This window comes from Oculina patagonica, chromosome 8 (assembly GCF_052425735.1).
Source record: "Oculina patagonica isolate OP01 chromosome 8, crgOcupat, whole genome shotgun sequence".
Lineage (NCBI taxonomy): Eukaryota > Metazoa > Cnidaria > Anthozoa > Scleractinia > Oculinidae > Oculina > Oculina patagonica.
This window is the reverse complement of record NC_135765.1, coordinates 9,257,998-9,284,002: the sequence shown is the minus strand read 5'-3', so window position 1 is coordinate 9,284,002 and position 26,005 is coordinate 9,257,998. Positions and strand designations below refer to the sequence as shown.

Sequence of the window (26,005 nt, the reverse complement as noted above, 5' to 3'; positions counted from 1 at the left end):
ATTTCCAATTCAAATTAAAAATAAATGAGTCCTCCAATTAAACATTTAATAGCCACAACACAATGCGTGTGTCTCGGTACTATTATTTGTACTGACAAAGGAAACAGCTGTTGATTACTTTTCTTTCGGAAATAATAAACTATTCCATTCTCACTGTCTACACTTGAATATCCGCAACGTTAAAGTAACTGTGTCACGGATTTTAGCCAAATTTAGACATACGAAAATGGCCACCAAATTAAGTGAAATATAAAAATAGCCACTCACAACAGCGAAGGAACATTCCATAGCACAGCAAATACAACACGAGGTACGGATGGACAAAAATTGAAGAACATTAAACAAATTGTGATATGCGTTCTTTAAAAACTGTAAGGTCGAACAGTTTTCAAAGTTAATCTTGTTTGTTTTACCTTTTATTATAACGCCCGGGAGACATACTTGTTTGTAATAAATCTATGGTTTTGTCATTTTTTTCTTGTTACAACTTTACTTGTTGTGTTGGTGATGGTCAATCCTAAACGAAGTCCACACTGGTGTCAGGCAGGGGTAAGTTATGTCCACATTGGCTTTTCAATCTTGTGCATTTGACCAATTCATCAATGTAATAAATACCATAAGCTCCTTATCTAATACGTCACATAGGACATAAATAGGACGCTAGACCTGCAGAATGACCAATGTTTGCAATATTTAAAAGAAAAAAGACGTAGCTAGGACTTAATTTGGCCTTAATTAGATGACATATTTAGGTTCAAGTAAGACAAGAGACATGGAAAATAACATTTTTGAGCCGGTATCCCCGGGGCATTAGAACAGCCAGTTTGTCCCAGTAGTGGGGCATTTGCCTGTTGGTATAAAAAAAATTCTAATTCCAGGGGTTCGTTCCGGGAGGGTGGGGGCATGGGCACCGCTGGAAATGACTGATGCATTATTACAGAAAAAATAACACATGATATACAAAAACCTGAACAGCAACAACAACAACAAGTAACAATGTTTCTAGATTACATATTTGTCCTTTAATATCCGCTATTGTCCACATACAAGTTTCCCTATTTCCTTGATTGAAATTTTTAACCAAAATTCACAGTCCATTGTGCCTAGTAAATGCTGTGGAAAAATAATTGATTTGTAGCCTATTCTTGCACGCATATCATAGAAGAACAGTTCGCCTAGATCATCCCATAATTATCTTCAATTACTTCTTTTTTTCTCAATGACCATGTAGGCGCTGACAAAATCAAGCCCATGATCCTCAGGGCACCTGGAGACCTCGTTTTCATATCGTTGGAAAAGCTCGTCGACTATTCTTTCCTTCTCTTCAGATGGTCGAGAATCAGAGAGACCTTGGGTTGAACAGTTCATAATAACAAGTTAATAAGTGACGACAGCAAGTCTACCGGTTGTTGCAGAAGAAATGCAAACTCAGCATACCCTGCCACAATTTCGTTTCAACAACGATATCTTTTTTATCCCCTTACCAGAGATAAAGGTCGTATTGCTCCAGGCCCTAATTGCTGGAATGTACCAACGAGCATGTTCTCTACGATCTCCACCATTCTTTAGCCAGCTTTCTCTGTATGGACACGGAATCACTTTGGTTTTTATGGAAATAAGTGACAGGCCAGCCTTTCGTACGGGTGAGTCGCTAGATCTGAATGGCTCTTTGAATTCATCTACAGTGCGCATGTAGTAAGCGAAGTTGGTCTTGTGAAATTCTTCCTGAAATACAAAAAAAAAATACAGGAAAAATAAAGGTTGTAAAAAGGGACGTCTATATTCCTGGGACACTTCCTATCAAACTTCATACGCAGGACAATACAACAAGATGTAATTTGAAAAATATGAAAAGGATATTAGTTCCCATCTCAAATCTCAAACGTCTTACGTTTCCTGATTGATATTACTCCTATCTTTGAGCATTATACTGCTGGGACGGATTTCTGCTGACTGATAATATTATTTTTCAGGCCAAACATGAAAACGAGAAGAAAAACTCACTAACTAACTAGCTATAAACTAACTAACTAAATAACTAAATTAAATAACTAACTAACTTACTTATTTAATAACTAACTAAACAAAATTAAAAAAAAAAAAAAGAATTTGAAAACGAGAGCCTCGGGTTTGCATATAATGCAGTTGGCTCCCATCCTCGCCAAACCGTTACTGTTGGGATTTAGCTCCTTAAAATCATGCAATACTTTACAGTGCCCACTCAAAAACCCCCTCACTTGTGTAATCAAACCATCAATTACTAATCCTTGCCACAGTTTGCTCAACTTGTGTTCTTTGGAGACTGGTATGCTTTTTGTCGTTCCTGCAAATTGTCCTTCTTCGTCAATGGCAAGTTGAACAAAAACCATTCGACTGCCTGAAATGAAAAGGCAGAAGTTAAATTTAATTAACACTGCTGTTTGCTAAAAACGACCGTGTGGTGTTGCCAAATCATGTCAGTAAAACTTTGCAATGTACAGCTTACATGAACTATGCTTTCACAAACATGTGTAAACGTGTTTGTTTTTCCCGCGAGTAGTTACGTGTTTGGTGTGCACAAGCAAATTATTTCCTATTCTCACCGGGGCCCGCGCTAACAAACACCCTAATTTCCCATATCACGTGCCCAGTTACTTTGGCAACGGCAAGCCATGCCGCTGACTATGTACAGGTATATATATAGCTTCTCAGTTGATGTGTATTCTATCTTTTCGTGAATTGCTGGAGGACTAAAGCATTGGCGACCCACCCACCTCCCCACAGCCATGACCTCTGTACATGTCGTATTGGAGCTATCGCTCTTTCTTACCTTCGGAGACGCCTCGTTCCCATAACTTAACTATAACCGGGGTGATTGAGAGTAAGGGCTCCGGTAGGGATTGTTTACTATTTTCTGATGGATTTATTCAATAATTAGAGAAAAAGTGAACAGAATCAGCAGCTTTCTGACGTTTGCCGTTTGCCGTTAATAATAATAATAATAATAATAATAATAATAATAATAATAATAATAATAATAATATAATAATGGTTTATTAACAGTATATCCATACTACATGGCTTAATAATAATCTCTCTAATATGATCGTAATTCGAGAAAAAACGAAAAATGAACCTGAAAGAACATATGCGCGTCACGTAAACAACCTGATTATGCAAGAGCCAACACTGGTAAAATTATTTTTTCGAGATTTTAAAAATAAAGCATGCATGCAAAGTTCCAACCGGCTCTAACTAAAAGTTGCGAACTACCTGGAGCCATCTCCTTTGCTCTATACAGTAGAATTGTTTCCCAGTCCTTCGCTGCCTGTTTCTTAAAAATCTCAGCCTCCTCCTGTTTTGTAATCATGCTGTGATGTAATGCTCCTGTAATGTCACACGGCTTTCTGCTCATCCAGTGAAAGGCGGTCGCAGAAAATCCTAAATTGACTGAGTTAGCAGGCAGGCAATGGCGGTAAAAGTTTGTCCCACATGCCGTAACAAACACGTTGGCAAAGTCTGCAAGATAGCTTTTTGGGCCTTCTATAAAACCTACCGAAAGAAACAAATTGAAAGTTAGTTCAATAACTCTTTATCTTCATAGAGCATACGCCATTGACACTGGACTAGGTGCGAAAGCTGCGAAAGAGGTCTTGAACACCAGCTGTGAAGGCAAAGCGGCTATGCGTCACTCTGGCCAACCACTACCACAAGAGGTCCATCTAGATGTAGTGGTTGTCACCTCTGCCTCTATAGCTATCCTCCTTCCTCTATTTACACTTATAGTTCAACACTAAATCTTCTCCGATTCTGATTGGTTTAAATTGATCACGTGACGCGATAGTGTTCATCCGCGGAAGGCACTATTAGCCCAAGTGCCCATCCGAGAAAAATGCCCGGATGGATAGTGCCCGCCCGTGAATTTTTTTGTAAACAAGCGTGCCTGCAGACAAAAAAACCAACCAAATTCACTACATTTAGTGAGTTTCTTGTCTGGTTTTGTTTCGTTTGTTAAATTTCGGCTTTCAAAAGTGTTTTATCCTGAAAAGTAAAAAATAATTCCCGATGCTCGTTTTTGAATGTGCGGCGCGGAAGAAAATTTAGTAAACTAGCATATTAGCTCTCGAAGTTTCGCTTCTTGGTCTAATATTTGACACACATGTACAGGAGTGGTTTTGGCACAAATCGAGACAACTCGCTCGGCTCGCCCGGGCTCGCCTCGCTCCTTGTCTCGATTAGTGACCAAAACCACTCCTGTACATGTGTGTACAAAAATAGCGAGCGGCAAACAAAAATCTCTGCGGCTTGAGCGCTCAAAAATATCAAGCTGAATTGCTGTGCCAGAATTAATTCCTATTGAACAAATATTTTTTCTTAGTATAAGACAAGATGTCTGCTGCAAGTTATTCGCAAGAAGTTTTGCAACAACTCTTGAAGGAAATTCGTGAATTTGAAAGAAAACCTCAAAGAAACGAAACTTTTTTACTGGCCCAATCCGATTTTAACGAATGGCTACGCGTGTGGAAAATGACCATACCAGAGGGTGGCCGTGCCAGCAAAGACCTTTTTGTATTTCAAAAGAAAACAAAAGGAAAGTTTATTGATTTGGTAGAGAATGAAATAAGAGATTTGAAAAGCGTAAAAGTAAGTTTTGAGATGAAAATAAAATTTACAAAAGAAAATTTTGAGACTGGTTTAACACAAGAGATGGAGCATTATTTTAAAGAAAAAGAACCGCACGTTTTTAACGAACATAATAAACAACAGATAATACAAGAGTTCGATAGATTTATTGAAACAGCAAAGGGCCAAATTGAGGCTTGGTCAGAGCGGGGCTCAGGGTGGGTTCTTGAAAGAATAATGGCAGCGTACTTGAATGTTGCACGCTATCAGCCATTGAAAGGAGGAACTTACTTACCCCTCCCAGCCAATTTGGCAAACAAGAAAGCAATCATTAACGTGCGAAACAGGGATAACGAATGTTTGAAGTGGGCTCTAAGAGCTGCTTTATTCCCACCAAGAGACGGAAAAAACTTGCAAAGAACAAGCAAATATCCGGTTAACGACGGAATTAACTACAGAGGAATTGTCTCCCCAACACCAGTAAAACAGATTGACAAGCTTGAGGCGCAAAACAGCAGCCTCGCAATAAATGTGTTTGGCTGGGAAGACAATCGTGTGATTGTGCACAGAATAAGCAAAAAAGAAAAAACAATTCCTCGTATAAACCTTATTTTAATTGAGTCTGAAGAAATTCAGCACTATTGTTATGTAAAAAGAGTAAGCGCTTTACTTTTTGATCAGAGCAAAAGGTGTTGTAAAAAACACTTTTGCATGATGTGCTTGACCGGTTTTTCAAGAGCGGACTTGCTCGAGAACCACGAAAAATATTGCAATGGCATGAACGGCAGGCCGACAAGGATCGAGATGCCGGAAGATGGGGAAAACACCCTTTTTTTCCAAAATCATAACAAACAGATGAGGGCGCCATACGTGATATATGCCGACTTTGAGGCATTGATAAGAAAGATTGAAGGCCGCGAGCGTGGCCCAGAAAGCAAACAAAAAAGCTACACAGAGAAGACAGAAAAGCATGAGGCATGTGGTTTTGCTTACACAGTTGTAAGGAGTGATGGCAGAAACAAACGACCAGTGGTTTACAGAGGTGAAAATGCTGTTGAAGTGTTTTTGAACTGCCTTCAAGAGGAAGAGAAAACAATAAGAAATAGTTTGTCATTGCCAAAACCTCTTGTGATGACTTCAGAAGATTGGGTAAAATTTAAAAATGCAACTGATTGCCATATTTGTGAAAAAAGTTTGATAAAAGATTACTTTTTAGACTCACTGCCAGTTTGGGAAATCGAACAAGAATATGCAGAACCTGAATATTGCGGCCAATCTCATAAAAAATGTTTCTACACAGAAAAGAAAAAACATTTTTATTGTGAATACGAACAAAAATATTACAATTTTTTCTTAAAAAGGTTAACAGAAGAAGAAGACAAAGAAGATGCACAAAAACAGGAAAACTGCTTCTTTTGTGGCAAACCTTTACTTCAGAAAAACTTCAGAGATGTTGTAAAGGATCATTGCCACATCACAGGCAAGTACCGCGGAGCCGCGCACAACGCATGCAACCTGAAAATGCGAATAAAACCAAAAACGGACCAAATACCAGTTGTATTTCACAACCTGAGGGGCTATGATGCACACCATTTAATGCAAGCGATGTCGAAGCTGTCGCAAGCGACACAGAAAGAGGTGAAATGCGTCGCCAACAACATGGAGAAATACATTACATTTTCATTTGGTGGTCTGCGTTTTATTGACAGCTTAAACTTTCTACAAGGAAGCCTCGATTCACTTGTAAGCGCAACACCGAAGGAGTCATTGAAAATAACAAAAGTCATATCAAAAATAAACAGTGAAAAAAATGCAGAATTTGGGAAAAAATCAGAAAATCATAAAAAAGCAGAAATAGAAAAAAATGCTGAACTTCTTTACAAAAAGGGGGTTTATCCATACGAGTACATGGACTCACGGGAAAGATTTGAAGAAACAAGTTTGCCAGACAAAAAAAAGTTTTACAGTAAGCTAAACGATGAACACATTACTGACGAAGAATACGAGCATGCAAAAAGTGTGTGGAAAACTTTTGGATGCGAAACTCTTGGAGACTACCACGATTTGTACGTTAAAACTGACGTAACTCTTTTGGCTGATGTTTTTGAGAACTTTCGAAACATATGCCAAGAAAAGTATGGCCTCGATCCAGCTCACTATTTTACATCGCCTGGCCTTTCTTGGGACGCACTCTTGAAAAAGACAGGCGTGCAGCTTGAGCTCCTTACAGACTCAGAAATGCATCTCTTTGTCGAAAGGGGAATAAGAGGAGGTATTTCCATGGTAAGCAAGAGATATGCCAAGGCAAACAATCATTATGTTGAAGGCTACGATCCAAGCAAGCCAAAAAAATACATAATGTACCTCGATGCAAACAACCTTTATGGGTGGGCAATGAGCAAGCCACTGCCAAAAAGTGCTTTTAGATGGAAAAGAGTTATGCCGAATGAAAAAGAAATAATGAGAAAAAAAGAGTTTGCAAAAACCGGCTGGATATTGGAGGTAGACCTCGAATACCCTGCAGAACTGCATGAAGAGCACAACAGTTACCCTTTAGCTCCTGAGAAAAAGAAAATAGATAAAGACTTATTTTCTCCTTACCAAAAAAAATTAATAAATGACCTTGATATGGATCCACCTGACAGTGAAAAGCTCGTGTTGACTCTTGAGGACAAAAGTAATTACGTTGTACATTATCGAAACTTGCAGTTTTATCTGAAACAGGGAATGAAACTAAAACATGTACACAGGGTGTTAGAGTTCGAACAGGAATGTTGGATGGAGCCGTACATCCGGATGAACACAGAATTCAGGAAAAAAGCGAAAAACGACTTTGAAAAGAACTTTTACAAGCTCATGAATAACTCAGTTTTCGGAAAAACAATGGAAAACCTGCGTAACCGTGTTGACATAAAAATAGTGCGAAGCAATGAAACAAACAAAATAAGAAAAATGGTTGCCAGCCCATTGTACTCAAGGCATGTAATGTTTTCAAACGACCTGGTCGGGATTGACATGCGCAAAAGCAAACTGTTTCTTAATAAGCCTGTCTATACAGGGATGACTATCCTTGACAACAGCAAGATACTCATGTACGATTTTTATTACAACCATCTGAAAAAGGTATACGGACAACGATGCGAGCTATTGTATACAGACACAGACAGCCTTTTGCTCGAGATCGAAACAGAAGATATTTACACAGACATCGAATGTAACAAAACTCTGTATGATACAAGCGACTACCCAAAAGAGCATCCACTCCATTCATACGAAAACAAAAAGGTCTTGGGGAAAATGAAAGACGAATGCGCAGGAAACCCAATAAAAGAGTGTGTTTGTCTTAGACCGAAAATGTACTCGATAATGACTGATGTAGAAAGTGAAAAGGTTTTGAACAAAATAAACAACAAATTTCCCGAAACATACATATCAGAGTGTGATTGTACGGGACAAAAAATATACTCGATAATGACTGATGTAAAAAGTGAAAAAAAGTTTTTGGACAAAATAAACGACAAATTTACCGAAACCTTTATATCAGATTGCTTTTGTACGGGACAGAAAAAGTCAACGATAAAGGTGGACGAAAAAAAAATAAAAAAAGCGAAGGGTGTAAAAAAGTGTGTTGTCAAGAAGCAAATAATGCATGAACAGTATAAGGAAGCGCTTAAAGGACCAAAGCAGCTGTGGCATGGAATGAACATACTTAGAAGCGAGGGTCATGAGATTTACGGAATGCATCTCAACAAGGTCTCGCTGTCGCCTTTTGACTCAAAGCGATGGATAGCGGATGATGGGATACATACAAATGCTTACGGATATAAGCCGACATAAACAGAACGTTTATAGCTTTTCTGGTGGTAACTGTGTATTTGGAGGAATAACAAGCAATTCTTCACGCACGAAGCCGCGCTTGGGACCATCGTGCAAGTAATAAAGCACTGGCTGATCAGGTTTAGTAACAGACCTCTCAATGCTGTAGACTTTTAATGACCAAATCGGATCTGTTGCCCTTTTTACACCACCTTCCAGCTCACCAGGTTGGTAGAGATAGCGCACATTAATGAGAGAGGGGAGTTTTTTTCTTTCTTGCCAACAGGTCTTGTATATTTTGAGGACGGTTTTGACGAAACAGCCTTTTCTTTGATTGCGGCAGCTGGTTTCTTACCAGTAAGACTGGTTACTTCGTTGTTCAGAGCGGCAACAACTTCGGGTAGCCTTTTTACCCACGCTGTCGACCGCTGGCCAGATGGCAGGGTCAACTCGACACCGTACTGATAACCAAACAGGCGCTCTGCCAGTGTTTGATTAAAACGTTCAACAATGGCTTGATCTCTGTGGATGTTAACACGCCCGCGCCTAATATAGGTTTTGTGATTTTCCATTTCTTTGGTAACAGCGCCCATGAATTCGCGCCCGGGGTCAACTTGCAGCATCTGTGGCCATTTTAGTGCACTTCGCCTGTAAATTGTCTGAAAACCTTTGCAACCTCAGTTGAATCTTTGGAGGTCAAAGGCTCGGCCTCTTTGTAACGGCTGGCAACGTCAACAACAGTCAGCGCGTATTTGTAAACTTTTCGCCCTCGCGGCAGTTTGTCGTGTGGCAGAAAAAGAAGGTCCGCCTGGTGGACCGCGTTAGGAGTAGAAACATCGAATTTTGGGCGAGGAACGTATCGGGGTGCCGGAAGGTAGATCTGCCAAAGGGCCTGCTTAACGAGCCACTTTTTAGCAGCATCTTCGGAAACCTTGGCAGCCTCGGCTAATTTTTTTATCGCGGCAATTCCTTTCCAATAGCCCTGGGGGCTATAGTAGACTTTCGAGATCTTTGCATCCATGCGTATACAAGAAAAAAAGAAAAGTTTAAAGAAACCGAAAGGCAGCGTACCCAAGTGCAAGCGCGCCAGCGCCAACGAACATAAGTTCACCTTGTTTCTGCTGCTCGCTTGGCTGATAAAAATCAGAAAACTTTGGCTCTTTTGGAGGAATCATTTGCTTGTCAGGATGTGCCTGGTTGTAGAGTTTGAAAGCGTAGTCAGTGTTAGTGAAGTTCTGTTTGGCCTGCTCTTTTATTTCCGCGTTGGTTTGTATCCAGTCGAGGAGCTTGGTGCGGTCGCGAGAGTATTTCGCGTAAGCTGCCTGGTAAGCCTCGAGAGCTTTGTCGTGTCTTTCTTTTTCTTTCAAAGCAGCATCATCACCACCACCCAAAGCGCGAGCAAGGTAGTTGCCACCAATGAAAGCAGCGGCGTTTAAGATCGCTCCGCCAGCCATAATAGCGATGCTTGCCATTGTGTGTCTTTGTTCTTATATTATGCGAATTTTTTTTAATTGGTTGGGAGGATTTTTTGGTCCTCGAGATATTGTTTTAGTGCAAGACTGCCTGTCATGACGGCTGTGAACTTTACATAGTTCATAAAACTGCTGCTTGGGTCGGATGTAAAGTTTTCTTTCACAACTTTTTTGGCAGCCCAGCCGATTCCGGCGGCTAGACCTGTAATGGTGGCTGCATCCATGAGTGTTTTCACGAGTTTGTTGTCGGACATGACGGTAGAACTTAGTTCAGTATAAAATAAAAAAAAAACATTTAATTGAAAATTCATTGTTCCCCTTCTTCTTGAGCGCTTTCGCGCACTTTCACGAAAATATCTGGGTTTTTTGCAATCCAAACGATTGTTTTGACGCACTTTTCGTGAAAGTTATCCAAACCAAGCCAACCGTTGAAACTGCAGCAACGGTTAACATAAACTGTTGGATGTCAGGGACTTTCCACATTTTTATTATAAAATGATGAAAAAATATTTAATTGAAAGTTTATTAATCCATCGGACGAATTCCTCTTTTTGGTTGCGGAATTTTCGATGATGCGCTGATTAGCTGCCGCTCTGCAGGAGCCTCTTGAGCTGGCTCGGGTTCTGGTGCCGTGCCTTTGGCTGGGTGGGTTTTGCTCTTGATAAAGGCTTTGATGTCTTCGCGTTTGACATAAGTTGTAATAATTGCAACGCCAATGCCCAGCAAAGAGATCCATTGATTTGTGCTTAGACCGCTGGATTCCGGCGGAGACTCGGTCGGAGCTGGTTCCGTTACGGGTGGAGTTACATTTCGCTTAGCAGCCGCAGATTTCTTTTCCTTTTCTTTTGCAATTATGGCAGCGGCCTCGACAGCAGCTTTTTTCTGTGCTTCACGAGCCTGTTTTGTTTTTTCAGCTGCAAGCTTGCCAGCAGCCACTCGCTTTGGATTTTTGGCAGGTTTTGTTGCAGGAGTTGTTGAAGTGACTTGTGGAACGTTTTCTTGAACAACTGCAGGTTCGCTCGGTATTTGTGTTTCAGGGTCCGCCATTTATTAGAAAAAATAATATATTTAAATGAAAAATGCTTAGCAAACTTTTTTGGTCAGCATTTAATGAGCATTGTTCAGTAATTACTTAGCATTTTCTTAGCATTGCTTAGTAATTTACTCAGGAAGATCTTTATGCTCGCTTTCTAGAGTCGCTTGTGGTGCTGTGCTGTAATCAATGTGCTTTGCCGTTATCAAAGCAACAGAAGCTGGAGCAAGAAACTTGCCGTATTTGAAAGACAAACCGCCGACAAGATTGGAAAGCTCGTTGTTGATGATGTAGTCATTTTTAAGCTCTTTTTGCAAAGCTACAATATTTTTTAAGGGCACGAACAGACTTGCGGCTTTCGTAAAAAGAGTGAGCGCGCTGTCGATAAGATTTTCTGTGGTCTTGGCCCCAACATACGCTTCGTACCTCTTGAAGTACTTTTCGACGTCTTTGTCCGTCAAGCGCTTTACCTGATCGTGAGTTAGCTGCACACCGATTGCTTCTTTAGACTTGCCTGTTGAAACAAGTCTTGCAAGCTGTTCACGTAAAGCTGGAATGTCAGGTCCCGCTGCTTGCATCTCTGACGGCATACTGCCTGGTTCAGGTTCAAGCAATTCCATTACGGACGTTTCTAACATAATTCGTTCACTTGCAGTGATATCGGTGGAAGTTGCGAACGGGTCAGCCATTTATTACTCTAAAAAATATGTTCAATAAAAAAATTCTGTGCCGTAAGGGTGGCGATGAGAAATAACAAGATGCGAAAACTTATTTTTTTTCAGCTTTGAAATGACTTCTTTGTAATCTTCATGGGAAAGTTCGCCAGCGTAATCCTCAAAGATTGCCTTCGTGGTCTTGGCAGAGGGGGTGTAAAAGAAAACGATTGCCGCAACATTTTCGCGGAATGAGGCTGTTATGCTTGTCATTTTTTGAGTCAGCACCCATATGCTCAAGCCTGCGTGGCGAGCAGAGAAAGCAAGATTCACCAACTCCCCCGTTCGCCCTTTCACATCTTTAGAAGCAGCGCAGTCGTCGAGGATGATAAGCGTGTTCGCACCCTCAAAAAGAAAGCTTGAAAGCTTTAACCAAGATTCAACCTCGTGCTGCTCGCAAATGAAAACAAAAAATCGAAGATCTTCCTCAGCAAAGCGATAATAAGTCTTGTTGTGCGCGAAAGTCGGGCATATGAGCACGATGTAGTCAAACTTGCCTCGGAAAGGGCCACAAAGCTGATTGACCACGTACCTTGTTTTTCCTGAGTTTGTTGGTCCCACAATGAGGGCGTTGAAGGGTATATTGGCAGGATCCATTTCAGAACTTCGTTCTTATATTATAAAAGCACAGATTCTAACTGCCTGCCAATTATATTCATTTGGGCGTCGCTGATTACGTAAATGTGGCAGTTCAAATTACCTGAGCCGCTTGTTTTCCTCTCTAGCTCAAGCTGGACACCGTCCTTTGTGTTCACAAGGCGCTTGCCGCTTCCGTGCATCGAGTGGTCAGCCATGGAACGCAGATCAATCAGAAGGCCGAACTTGTCTTCTGTGTAAAACTTTTGCAGGGTCATGTGCTGCGTTTTATTTTTTTCTTTCATGTAGAATCTTTTAACTTCTTCCCATATGTCCATTCCTTCGATGCCGTTGTTGTACAGCATGTTTGGCGAGCCGTTGACAGTGACGCTTACTTTTGTAAGGTCTGGGTTAATGTACTTTTCCGAGATCCTTGCACCTTTGGCATATTGCTCTATAAAAAGTAGCAAGATACCTTTTAGGGACCTCCTCTGAGGGTTGACCTTAAGATTCAGACGTGTGTCGGATCCTTTTGCAAAAGTAACAACTTCGGCACGCTGGATGTGGTCGTAAGCGAACTCTTTGCCGCCCGAGTAAGCGCTGAACGCCTCATCTGCAATTTCCTTGCTTCTTATCATTTCGTACTCTAGCTGTATGTTTGTCAGCTTGTATTTCAGTTTTGTTGCATCTGAGCCTCTTACAACATGTTCGGCTGCCGCGAGCTTCAGTTCAAAAACAAGATCGTTGTATAGTGCCTGTGGATAAAATGCACCGTGGTCAGTTAAAATCTGGTGTTCCAGGCGTATCCGGTATTTATTTCCATATAGCTCATTCAGCTTTTTTTCTGCGTCAACTCCTGAAGTTTTCTTATCGCCAGCATTTGAGCGAATTTTGTTGAGGTCCTCGCTCTGAATGCCCTCTGGCACCCTGTCGTCGCGCTCCTCCTGCGAAAGGAAAAAATCCTCAAATATTTTGTAGATGTCATAGCCAACCGTGTCCTGCACGACGGTGCCTTCATACTTTACAACAAACTTGTCGACTAGAGCTCGGCTGACGTTGTCAACCAGAAAGTTGTTGGCATGGCCTCCGCTCAAGTCGATGTTGAAGCGCAGCGCCAGCGAGCCAGGCACAATGACCTCGTTTTCGTTCAGCTTTGGCACTGAAACATACAACGTTTCCTCTGGATTGGCTTCAGTGCGGTCAAAAGTGATTCGTTTTACAGCTCGCTCGGCTTTCAGTGCGCCGAGGGTTTTCTCTACGCGTCCCGGTCGAAGGTTTTCTTGAACAGGAGCCATCTCTCGATTGGTTTTATTGTTAAATTGAAAAGTTTAATTTGAAAATATATATAAATTACGTGATGGCAACAGGTGGTGGTGATTTTGGATACGAGGACCCTGATTTGGACCGAGATCTTGACCACAACAGTGATAACGATGATGAAGAGGAACAAGAGGTCGACACAACCCGACCATTTCAGCCCGGGATGGTATCCACACCCTACCATGGGGGTGAACAACATGAAATGCAAACAATGCAGCACGAACAGAGCGGGCTGCCAGAAACATCCTACGACGAAACACCTTTGCTTGAAAGAACCCCTTCAATAAGTGATCTTCAAAATGAAAGTAATTTGCGACAAAAACTAAAAAAAGCAGTAGACATGATAAAAGGCAAATTTCCCAAAGCAAACTTTGAAAAAATAAAAATCAGAAGAGGCAAAGGGAAAAATGAGGGTAAAATTGTTGCTGTAGGAACAAAAAAAGGCGAGTACAAGATTCTAAAAGAAAATGAGTCAGGCTTCATGAAAAGCTTTTTAGACAGCTTCAAAGATGAACTTGGGCCGTCAGCTGAAGATATTATTGCTCAAAAAAATGAGAGCATAAGAGATGTACGCCAAACATTAAGAAAAGCTGAACGCCAAAGATTAAGAGAAGCTGAAAAACAACTTCAAGAGGCCCAAAAACTCGCATCGGAAAAAGAAAAAGCCGCCCTAGAAGTGCAAGATCTGAGAAACAAAATCGAGCGAACTCAAGCTCAGATTGAAGCACTTACTCAAGAACACGGTTCGAATCTTGAAAGTGATTCAGAACTACGGAGACTGCAGCAACTGAAAAAAAATTATCAAAAGGATCTTGACAACGCGAAAAAAGAGGTGGTGGCCATTGAAAAACAATCGAAGCAGAAGACAAAAGAACAAACACGGGTCGACCAACTCAGGGCAAGCCTCGCTGCCAAAGAGAGAGAAAGAAACACTTTGCAAGAAAGGCTCAACGACACAAGAGCGTTGGATGATCTAAAAGAGCAAGAAGCCGAGCTGAAGCGACAAAACGATGAAGATCAAGCAGTAATACAGGATGAAAATACATCCCCCACTGACAAACAAGCTGCTGAAGAAAGAGTTGCGGAAAGAACTGAGGAACTTGGACGTTTGCAAACACAGATTGCGGAAAGAGAAAGAGCGCTTCCACTTCGTGAGAGGATCAAAGAAATCTTCAAAAAAATGGCGTGACAGTAACAGCAATCTTTCTTGCTGCTGGTGTCACGATTGGTGCTGTAATTGGTGCCATTACAAACTCTTTGAAGGCTACCGGCAAAGCGTTGGGGAAAGGCTTAAGTGATGTTGGCTCAAAGGTGGCATCAGCTCTGCCCGGTCTTATTGGCTCGATTGTAAGTTTTCTTTTCAAAACAGCTGGTAAAGTAATTGGCTTTCTTGCAGAGCACACCTGGCTGCTTATACTTGCTGTGGTTGCTTTTCTTGTTGAAAAATACATCAAAAAGAGACGTTAACGCATAAGGGTGTAGATCAAAGCTGCAGCTCCAACCGCACCAACAGCGACAGTTGCTTTGTTTATTTCGTGTGCATCATTGACTTCGACATTTGTCGCTTTAGCGCTTTGCGCGCTTTCAGCTTTAGCACCTTCTGTGCTCACTGGTGCCGTAGTTTTTTTTGTGTCCCTTTGTGACTCCTTGTGTATAGGATTTGAAGGGTGGCTGTTTGGTGGGTTTACCTTTGATGGTCCTCCGGCCATCAGTTTAAGAGCTGCTTTTTTTGTTGATTTATTAACATCATTATTCAATCCTATTTTCATTCCTGCTACAGCCTGCTTCAGCTGATTGTTGTAACCGACAACGCTTTCTGTGTTTATCACCATACTACCCGGCATCAGCCAGGCACCAGGGCAGACAGCAAGGTTAAGCCGAACCTTCGCTTCATCGATAGAAAGTTGGTATCTTTGAACTGACTTTGCCAGATCTGGTTGCCTTATAGCGTCTTCAACCAACACGAGGAACTCACTTTGAGCCTCCTTTGCGCGGCCGCCTGTGCCAAGTATGCTACTTCGAACGTTGACCTGCGAACCCAGAATACAGTAGACAAAAGCCTCTATCGACTGGTTTACTCTCGACAAACCTGCCTGAGTCAGCCCTTCTGCGGCGTTAGGACAAAACCAGTCTGCCTGTGCATATGCAGCGTCGTCTGGCTCGATATATTGAATTAAGTTACCCTTGCTTGCAGCTCCCCCTTCGTCCGAAAATTTATCGTAATCGGGGTATTTTGCTCCAGAATTTTTTGGTCCAATGTTAGTAAACCAGATATAAACATCACCAAGCCCATGATTGGCACCTCTTGTGAAACGAAAATCGCTTGACGGGTCGACACCGAACTCAGCGCATATTCTTTTATACGAAGCCACGTCGTACTTGTTGTCGAACTGGCTAAACGTTGGGTCGCCTGGCAAGGCGCTTACGCTCTGAATTCCGCCCATCTGAAACAATATTCGCCTTATTGTAAAATAAACGTGAAAAAGGTAAAAATTACGCACAACAGGTGGCAAACTGAGAGCTGAGTGTTCTTCATCAAAAATTTCACGACTTATCCCACTGCCTGTTGTCGCGCACCAGACAGCAAAGTTAAGTTGTTGAGGCCAGTAGCCAATATTTGGGCTAGCAAGCCACCTTTTTGACTCTTTTCCTGATGTATGCTTCAGTTTTGTTTTTTGAAAAATCTCTCTTAATTTCGTTGTGAAATATTGATCTGGTGTTACGTAGATGTTGATTTTGCTGTTAAATATTTTTTTCAAACTCGGTGCGGCTTCGTGAAATCCAACCGCGGGAATTGGTAAAGATGCGCCTTTTGCGCCGCTTGGTGACAGCTGTTGTGGAAAACCGCCTGAAATTTGATTCACCCCCAGTGCTTTTTTCATCTCTGGGCTCCAATATTTGCTGTCAGAGCCAAAAACATTTATCAAATGGCCTTGCTCTGCCTTGTAATAAATGTCTGCCGTTGCTGTGTGGTTGTACGCGAACTCAACCTGTGCAACAAATTTTGTTCGGTCAGCGTTTGGATATTTTGCAAGAAAAGGTTTCCATGCCTTGTCTTTTGCCGCTTCAGAAATTGTAGTTGCTTCTGGGGTTTTCATCCACTTCATAAAATCTCTTTCTTTGGAATCAAGAAAAATTGATTGAGAAATGTCATCAGCTCTCGGAATAGGCGGAGCCATTTTATATTAAAGATTTATTTTTCAAAAGATAATTATAAAGATGGTTGTGCTCACTGTCACCACAACAAAAAATCCGAAAACTGTTTATTTTGACCAGCCTATTCCTAAACCGAGCTATATCCGGCTGCTAAGTTGTTCTCTTTACAACAGCTGGAATAGTTTGGAAGAGGATGGAATAGTTTCTTACAAAAAAGGGAACGAGGAAAAGGAGGAAATGCGTTTTATACGGCAAGGAAACTACTCACTCGACGACATTGGGGATATTTTTGAAAAAGGATTTCCAGAGAAAAATATGTTTTCTGTAAAAAAAGGCATTACGGGTCGTTCCTTAATAATAAAAGCAAACGAGGCCAAAATTAAAACTTTTAGACTGAATGAAAGTCTTATTAAGTTCTTAAATCTGTGGGTTCTTAGTGATACTGATTTTCTTAATCAAATTGTGGTAAATAATGTTTCAAATCCTAAAAATTACTTCATCAACTGTGACCTTATTGACAAGCAACAGAGCTTGCTAAATGGTAAGCCTTCAAGCCTTTTAGCTTGTTTTGACATACGAGGGAAACCGTATGAAAAAATTCATTACCAAAATAAGCATCTTAACGTCTTGCGCGACGTTGCGGCTGAAGAAAATGTATCATCTCTGACTCTTTCGATAAGAGATGAAAATGAAAATCTATTCGAATTTAACGGCTTAAATCTTGCATATGAGATAGAATTAAATTAAATTAAATACAAAAATAAAATTAAAAGTATACGACCATGTCTTCAGCTAACGTGCTCCCAAGTGCACCTGCGTTTGGTGTTTGTGCAGAAGACAGCGTAAAACACGCGGAAATACAAACACTGTATCCCGCTTTGCCAAATCAACCAGAAAACTTTAGGTTAACAAAAATCAATCAAATTTGTTCAGAGTTTGACAAAGAAGTTGTAAAATACCGAGCTGTTTTGAAAAAGTATAAAAAGGTGAAGTCTGTTTTCCATTATTCCGCAATTTCAATGGGTGGTTTGTCCAGTGTTCTCTCTGCTTCCAGTCTTGGCACCGCGGTAACGGTCGTTGGTTTGCCGGTAAGCGTTCCTCTCGCTGCATGTGCTGCCATTACAGGCGTCTTGTCTGCCGCTTTCACTGGAGCGAGCAAAAAACTTGAACCAAAAATTATGAAAAATAATGAAATTACTTCGCTTGCTGTTGCCAAACGTGAAACTGTCAATAGGCTTGTTTCTGCCGCTCTCATTGACAATAAAGTTGATGATAAGGAGTTCCAAATTATTTTGGATGAATATTCTCGTTACATGGCTCTCAAAGAGACTGTTCGCAGGCACCTTACAAAAAATTTAAGCCAAAAAAAGTCATCCCCACAGCCTGACATTGAGAAACTGAGACAGGAAATTCGACAAGAAGAATTGGCTAGGTTAAAAAAAAGAATATCAGCAGAGTCGAAATCAGATTTGAGAAAATAAACACTGGATTTAATCTGAGTGTTCAGAAAAATAAAATTAACGCATGACACAAATCGTGACATTGTGTTACACACAGCGTGACATTGTGTGACACAGAGCGTTACAGTCACGCGTGACGTTGCGTGACAGGTCAAACGAAAGGGCAAAACCCTGGTCGGGGGGTGCTCGTTGGCTGTTTCTTGCCTAGCCCCGGCTAGGACTTTTCCCCGCCGCTGACAAGGCGGCTGTCCCGCATTTTTACCTCTGCCGAGGTTTAAAATCCCGAGGGATTTCTGAGCACCCCCACGTTATCAGTAGGGCCGAGGCGGGTTCACCCAGGGGTATCTCCCACTGAAAGGAGTCCCCCTATACCCCGTAATTCACCATCCGCACAAGCCATTATAACAGGATTCAAGTGGTTGGCCATCCACTACCTCCCTTGACTTCACCAGAATTTGTGAACTAACAAAAAGTTACGGCCGCGTTAACTTATATATAGTTCACTTTGTCACATTTTTCACTTGTGGTACCCTTTCACCTATTTTGAGCAAGTACGCATGCGCTTTTGGGCATCAGGATGATGTCATCATTAATTAGACACTTGGTAAAGTTTGGTAAATAGGCTAAAATGTTGGTTCTTTTCCAAGCGATTTGCTTTATTTTAACCGAACTTTCTACTCCCGTTTGGCAAAATGAGGTCAGGCAGATAACATATCAAGTCGTGGAAGCAATGCTTGAAGCAGAAAAAAAATAAACAGGCCCGATTGAGTCCGATGTTTCGGGAAAGTTCTTTCGATCGATCGATAAACTTCTGTGATCAAATCCTGTTATTTCTCGATTTCTTCTCTTCGCTTCACTTCGCCAGCTTCTGTGGGGGCACAAAAAATTACAGCGCGTTAACTGAGCGTATTTTTTTTGTAATATCTGTTCTGTTTCGTTTTTTATCGGCCCAAACACTAAATCCTGATTAGGCCGCCATGTTTTCTTCCTGCTCGTCCAAGGGCCTGAGAACTAAAAATATGGTTTCCAGACTCTCTCTGAAAATGTCACGCAACTCACGTAAGTCGCTCGCGATTTTGCGTGCCGCTAGCAGGGCAACCATTTTTCTGTCAAAAAAAAAACGTTTTTGCACTTTGTCAGACAATGATTTGCATGTTTTTTAACACGCGTTGTTTGTCAAAAAGTTTGCAAGAAGCTTTTTGTCAACTGATTTTAACAATTCGATAGTTTCTTCTCTTATAAAAAAGTTTTCTTTTTTTGCATTTTTCTGGTAATTAGGACGCATGATGTCTTGTTCTTTTGTGTTGTTTGAGATTTTTTTTGGGCATGTTGATATGATTGATTTCCTTCCTTTTCCCATTTTATCTTTATTGGGCATTTGTTCAATAGGAATTAATTCTGGCACAGCAATTCAGCTTGATATTTTTGAGCGCTCAAGCCGCAGAGATTTTTGTTTGCCGCTCGCTATTTTTGTACACACATGTACAGGAGTGGTTTTGGTCACTAATCGAGACAAGGAGCGAGGCGAGCCCGGGCGAGCCGAGCGAGTTGTCTCGATTTGTGCCAAAACCACTCCTGTACATGTGTGTATTTGTTTTACGAACATCAAACTTCCGCGGGGCTACTATCAGCCGATAGTTCCTCGACAGAAACACTCTATTGTTTAAATAGTATGTTATATCGTTCCTTAAAACGTCTAATTGCTTTTTTCCCTTTGATACGACAAGGGTATTTGCATAGATTCTATGCCAAATTATAACCAATCCACTTAGTAAGAATATTCTTTGCTATCATTTCCATATGCAAGATAATTTAACCCTTTGACCTAATTCAGACCGGGCTTGTTGTTTATGTTTATTTAGGGTTAAGTTGCCTACCACTAATTTCAGAACAGTTGAGACCAATAATCTGCGAAATCCCTGTCATATAGTCCTTTTAACATCTCTTTCTTGGACTTCCTTTAACTTGACGACCTTACCTTGCAAACGAAGAAACAAAGACTTGAAATCGTTGACTGGTTGATCTTCATAAATCACGCTGATTGGTAGATCGTCTCCGTGAATTTTTCTTAGCTCTTGAACGCATGCGTAAAGTAGGGGCATGGATGTTCCCCCATCTGCGCAGCCGTAGTCAGCAATGGTGAACACGGACCCAGGCTTAACTGTAGCTAATTTAATAGCGTCCAAAACAAGAGGCGCGGCCTCATAGATCACCTTGTAGCAACAGAGGGTGTTGTCTGAGTAGTATCCAGACCCATCTGCACCGCAGGGGAAGTTACTGTGAGGAACCTAAAAAAACAAACAAATAGAAATGGAAAGAAAACTACAATTTAAAGCGGCCGTGACCTGAGGAAATCCCAGGCTTCACCGGAGCTAATTAAAAAGCGTCCATTACAAGAGGCGTGGCTTCGTTGATTGCTTTGTAGTAACTACGTACATTATCTGAGTAGTGCCCAGACCCATCTGGATCACAGGGAAAATGACTATGAGGAATCTGTAAACGAGTAAGAGAAAGATAACAAATGCAGTCACATGACCTTAAAGAATCTTTCACAAAGCTATTTGAAAATATATGCCTCGGTATTTATTGAGTCACACTGTGCGATGTACAGTTACTCTTAAGGATGGTTAGTGAAGTGATTAGTAAAGATTTAGACTGGTTAGAAAAGACTAGCTTGTAACGTTTAGGCTTTTTTTAGGATACGCCATCCACGAAGATGTTCATTCGATGCTATGCAAGGAAAGGAAAGGAAAGACTTCATGCAAAGATATACTTACAAATTTATCTTCATTTCTTGACATCCTTCGCAATACTATATCACGGTCAATTTTTATTCCTCCAAAACCTAAAATTGAAAAGTAAAAGATGTAAGCGGTGTACAATTAATTTGGCTCAGGAGTCAAACGTAACGTTATAAATGTGGCGAAATCGCTAAAGACTTCTTTGTCACGAGACTCGCCAAGAGGTTCCATATGGCATTCACTGTGCTTTTTTGGCCTGGTTAAAAAAGCCGGGTAAGTCTAAGAGACCTTACAGTACAATTATTCAGTATAATTTATTAACAAGCGTCGTCCCCCCCCCCCCCTCGGGCTTGGGTATGTTTTGGGTGGGTTCCGTATTTTCTTGATCAAACGTCCCAGGCGTTTATTTCAAACTTGGCCTGATGGACTTGGCGGTTATTTGACTCGTGCAGTTTATTCGAGCCCGGTGGTTATCAAAAAAAGAGTTTTATACGTTCTTTTTGACAGTCATATATCTTGCCATCGCAACTTGAGCTTTTTATTCCTCAAATTTATGCTTGCGGGGGTTATTTACAATTCCAAAATACGGTATATGCTGCCCGGGTCTTCAATATTAGCAACCCGTTTTAGAAAGAATTTGCATTCAAAATGAAGCCCATTCTAGAAATAGGCCAATTTTTAATACCCATTTTTTTATTTATTTTTTCAGGCTATTTTCGCAACTGCTTAAGTTGTGTTCATAACTGCGAGGATCTTCCCTTCATTTATTCATCATCCGCAGTTCATATATATGATTTCATATATTCATAATTTCATCTTCATCTTCCCCGGGTATATTACGAACCAATTAAATGACCAGCTCCCAGTTGGCTTGTTATCTCATTGGTTAGAGCGCTGCAACGGTATCGCAGAGGTCAGGATTCGAGTCCCGGCAGGTCTGATTATTTCAGGCTTTATTTTCGCAACTGCTTAAGTTGTGTTCATAACTGCGAGGATCTTCTCTTCATTTATTCATCAGCCACAGTTCATATATATGATTTTATATATTCACAATTTCAAATGAAAATAGTTAAGAAATATTGTTATTTCTTAATTTCATTAGCTTTACAGTGACATCTAGTGTTCAACGATTTTTTAAGAATCACGCGAATGAAAATTTCCCCCGAAAATAGTCTGCAATGCAGGCTTAATTGAGCGAGCGAGAGCATTTTTATTGGGCGAGCACCATCTTGGATTCGAACTCGGTAGAGGATTTGAAAAGTGTTCAAGGGAGTAAGAGTGAGGCCTATCCAGGGAATCAAAAACGCCAGCATTGCAGGGTAAGAGTAGTTCTGAAAAGAACCGTTTTTGGTACCCGAAAAGCCCTCTATTTGTTGACAGTAACCTTACGTGACCTTAACATCTCTTATGCAAATTAGAGTTTGTTATCATTATGGTTTTAAACCTTTTGTTTCTGTTCAATAAAATTTTAGCATTACAAAAGAGCTTATCGTGCTCTTCAGCTGAGTCAATTGAACTTAACCTTGATGTTCGGTACGTTTGAATGGAGAAAACACTTGAGCTACCGGTCTAAACTGTTTTTGACACTTTGCACAACTCCTAATCCAGACGTTGTGGCCGGATTGACTATTGGTGTGACGACATGATATACAGTCAACTTTCTCTAAAACGGACACCTTCGGGACCGGCTCCAACTGTCCGTCTTAAAGAGGTGTCCGTCTTATAGGGAGCTTAGTCACAGTAAAATGGCTGAAAAACGGCAGGGACGGGACCAACAACAGGTGTCCGTCAAATGGAGGTGTCCGTCTTATAGAGTGTCCTTTAAGAGAGAGCTGACTGTAGCCACATTTGCACTTTACTAACCTTAAATTGAACGCTGGCTCTGTCGATTCCTGGGTTCGATTTCAAATTCTTCCACAGATATCCCTTGCTCCAAATGAGGGTCAAATGACTATAGATTGTTCAAAAAGTTGGCTTATGAGTAATTAACCAACCTCTCTCCTCTTGAACTGAGCGACCTGTTGATGTGTAAGAGAGTCAAAGAATTGATAGCCTCCTACGCAGACCTTTGGGCTCGTCACGCGTTCCTCCTCCACGAAAGTCTGCTCAACCGAGCTGCCACTTCGTTCGCCGGCGTTCGGCCTTTGTTTTTTTAAAAAACAATCAGCATCCGTCTATTGAATTGTAATTTCGTGGGGTAGGAACGCGTGACGAGCCCAAAGGACGACTGCCCAGGAGGCTACGGAATTGACGGCATCCAGCCCAAGGGTAATTAGGTCTAATTATTCTGCCAGAATAATCTCATTAATGACAACCCTTCAATCTCTTCAGCGGAGATTACGTCGGCATAACATTCAGTTGCGAGCAGCAACATTTGAAAAATATATATATATATATATATATATATATATATATATGAAAACCCAAGGGAATAAATATCATAAATGCCAAGAGAAGGAATAGCAAACGACAAGAGTCTAGACTCAGAGAGATCGAAGGTTAAAAAATTCCGAAGTTAATAAGTGATTGCACCAGTGAGACTGTCAAAGTAGCGTTGATAACTTGGAGTTCGTCTAGTTTATCGGGCGAGGATGAGGGTGGTCCCGAAAAGGACTCTTGTTGATCACCACAATCATTCCTTTTCAGGCGGGGTTAATCTCACTTGAATAGTCAATCAGACGAAATTCTGACATGCACACTTTTAATATTGTGTAGTTGACAATTTATCACAAGTTCTTTCGCAAGCACTTTGCAGTAATGTAGAAGCTCTCGTAAGCTTCTAATTCTACTGGTCCTCTAGTGTAGTGGTTGCTACTGTTTTTGTGGCTAGGGGGCATTTTTTTGAGTTGTGTGTTCTATTGTTCTCTCGAAGGGTAGCAGGCCATTCACGTGAGACCTTACGAGAGCTGCTTCCCGATGCCTTTATTGACGACAAATAGATTTCATTGTCTCGAAAAGTAGTAGTCCGCGAAAAGTTACAAACGCTACTAATGTTTTTTTTTTTTTAATCTAAAAGTTTGAAACGGAGTTTGTTTCCATAGAAACCAAACCAAAATGTGGCTAAAGGTGCCCCCCAACATTTGGTTTGGGGGGCTACGGCCCCCTTAACCCCCCTCCCCCTCCCCTCCTCCCTCTCTGCTCCGCCAGGTTTACTTTTCATAAATTAGAGAGCATAATATGATAATCCCATTCTTTAATCTAAGCTGGCCATAAACACTTTTTTGGATTCGCTCTGAAACGAGATTTTGCTTATATGTTCTTCTATATGGTGAAATTTTACCATCTACGTACAATCTTGCAATTCCTTTATTAAATATATTGTAAACTGAAGGTGTAAACTGAAAGTGAACGCATGTGTTTCGTGCTGTTGTTTTTGTTGTTAACGATGTTGTTGTTGTTGAAAGGTGAAATGCAGCATTTATGCCAAATCTTAAAAACGCGTAAACAAGTCACACAACTTTTATCATCTCGCCAGAAACAAAGGTCGTATTTCTCCATTCTCTTAGTAACGAAACGTACTGATGCATATGAGCATGCTCTCCAGGATCTCCACCATTCTTAAGCCAGTTTTCCCTAAAGGGACACGGAATCACTTTGGTTTCTATGGAAACAAGTGACAGGCCAGCTTTCGCACGGGTGAGTCGCTGGATTTGAATGGCTCTTTGAATCCATCCACAGTGCGCATGCAGTAAGCGAAGTTCGTCTTGTGAAACTCCTCCTGTAATGCCGAAAATAGTACAGGAAAATTAAGGTTGGAAAAAAGGGACGTCTATATTCATGCAGGAACACTTGCTATATTTGTTTATTTATTTACAGTGTCCACAATTAGCACAACAGTGCTAAATACATTGACACTTATATAAAGTGATTTGATTTGATTTGATACCAAAAGCTGGAAATTAAATGACAACTATAGAGAACATGATGGACTCATGCGTAGCCACTTCACTATATCTTTTTTCTTCTTTAGTAAAAGTCCGATATTCAGTATATAATTGGTACCTTTTGTTATTTTTAATGCCGAGCTTGCATGACCTCTGTTCGTGGCTAGTTGTTAGTTGTTCATGCAACATCTGGGGAATTCATGCTATAAAACTTTACAATTACTAAATATACTGACGGAAGGAAATTTTTTAAAGGAATTGAGCAGTGACAAGCTGCAGCAACAACTTGTAACCTGTGAAATCTTAAAGAAAATTATTCCTAAGTGTAATTTGTCAAGTCTCACGTTTTCTGATAATGTGATTGTAACTATTAACAAACAGCTAGCATTGAATATTATCTTTGAGAAATATTGCCGGAGACGGTCCGGAGGTCTGCGTGTAATGGCCCAGGCCAAACTTAAAAACGCGAAGAGAAAAATAAAAAAGAAGGGAAGAAAAAAGAACGTGAAACAAGTCTCAGGTTTGCCAATTATGCAATCGATTTTAATCCTCTCCAAACCACTATTGGTAGGATTCAGCTCTTTAAAATCATGCAAAACTGGACAGCGGCCCTTTAACAAGCCCCTTCCCTGTGTGATCAAACCATCAGTTACTAATCATGTTCTTGCCACAGTTCGCTCAACTTGAGAGACTGGTATGTTTTTTTGTTGTTTCTGCGTATTGTCCTTCTTAGTCAATGGCAAGTTGAACAGAAACCATCCAACCACCTAAAATGACAGGGCAGGCAGAAGTTAAAAAAAAATGATAACCTCTAATCACTGGGGTTTGGCGCAAACGGCAGTACGATGCTCAGCAAAAATGTACAATGCATAGCTTGAATGAAATATAAGCTTACTGCGAAACAACGTGTTTATTTTAAACACGGTTTATGAACGACATATGGGAAAACCGAGTAATGAATCTTAAAGAATAAGGCCATTTCTGTCCCCTTCCCTCCTCTTCTCGAGCTTTTTTCTTGTCTTTTGTTCAGCGTTGAATGTGTTTCGTCCTTAATTTGTGTCGGTCGGCCGGATTGAAAGAGAAGGCTCCCAGAAAATCAGCAGCAGTCTCGAACTGGGGTCTAGTACCCCAAAATCATTGCCATCATCAGGAGCCTGGAAATAACAAGGCGTGGTTGAAAAAATCAACATGGCGGTAATGGAGGTCAAGGAAGATAAATAGGTGGTTTTCGC

General features: G+C 40.9%; 2 protein-coding genes and 2 pseudogenes across 4 annotated transcripts in view; 1 reads left to right on the top strand and 3 right to left on the bottom strand.

Annotated features, from left to right (window-relative positions):
* LOC144662526 (uncharacterized) overlaps positions 1-26,005 on the top strand; it is a 379,417-nt pseudogene that overhangs the window by 160,768 nt on the left and 192,644 nt on the right. The window lies entirely within an intron of this gene.
* Positions 1-26,005, bottom strand: part of LOC144662537 (uncharacterized) — a 241,253-nt pseudogene that overhangs the window by 214,300 nt on the left and 948 nt on the right. The window lies entirely within an intron of this gene.
* Positions 1,198-20,949, bottom strand: LOC144662612 (uncharacterized). The gene is made up of 6 exons (XM_078523464.1): positions 20,926-20,949; positions 20,127-20,436; positions 3,253-3,531; positions 2,238-2,377; positions 1,485-1,725; positions 1,198-1,349 (listed from the first exon to the last, which is right to left on the bottom strand). The coding sequence occupies exons 1-6, from the start codon at positions 20,947-20,949 to the stop codon at positions 1,198-1,200; spliced, it is 1,146 nt and encodes a 381-aa protein (XP_078379590.1).
* LOC144663101 (uncharacterized) lies at positions 12,254-13,507 on the bottom strand. The gene has a single exon (XM_078524035.1). It carries the CDS (start codon positions 13,505-13,507, stop codon positions 12,254-12,256), a length of 1,254 nt encoding a protein of 417 aa, XP_078380161.1.

Bases quoted from the DNA above. Each gene is read 5' to 3' on its own strand.
- LOC144663101 (XM_078524035.1), bottom strand. From the start codon at position 13,507: ATGGCTCCTGTTCAAGAAAACCTTCGACCGGGACGCGTAGAGAAAACC.
- LOC144662612 (XM_078523464.1), bottom strand. From the start codon at position 20,949: ATGTCAAGAAATGAAGATAAATTT. The intron at 3,532-20,126 runs GTAAGGTCGTCA...TTCTTTCGGTAG, and splicing joins TTTGTTTCTTCGTTTGCAAG to GTTTTATAGAAGGCCCAAAA. The intron at 1,726-2,237 runs GTGAGGGGGTTT...TTTGTATTTCAG, and splicing joins TTGATGGTTTGATTACACAA to GAAGAATTTCACAAGACCAA.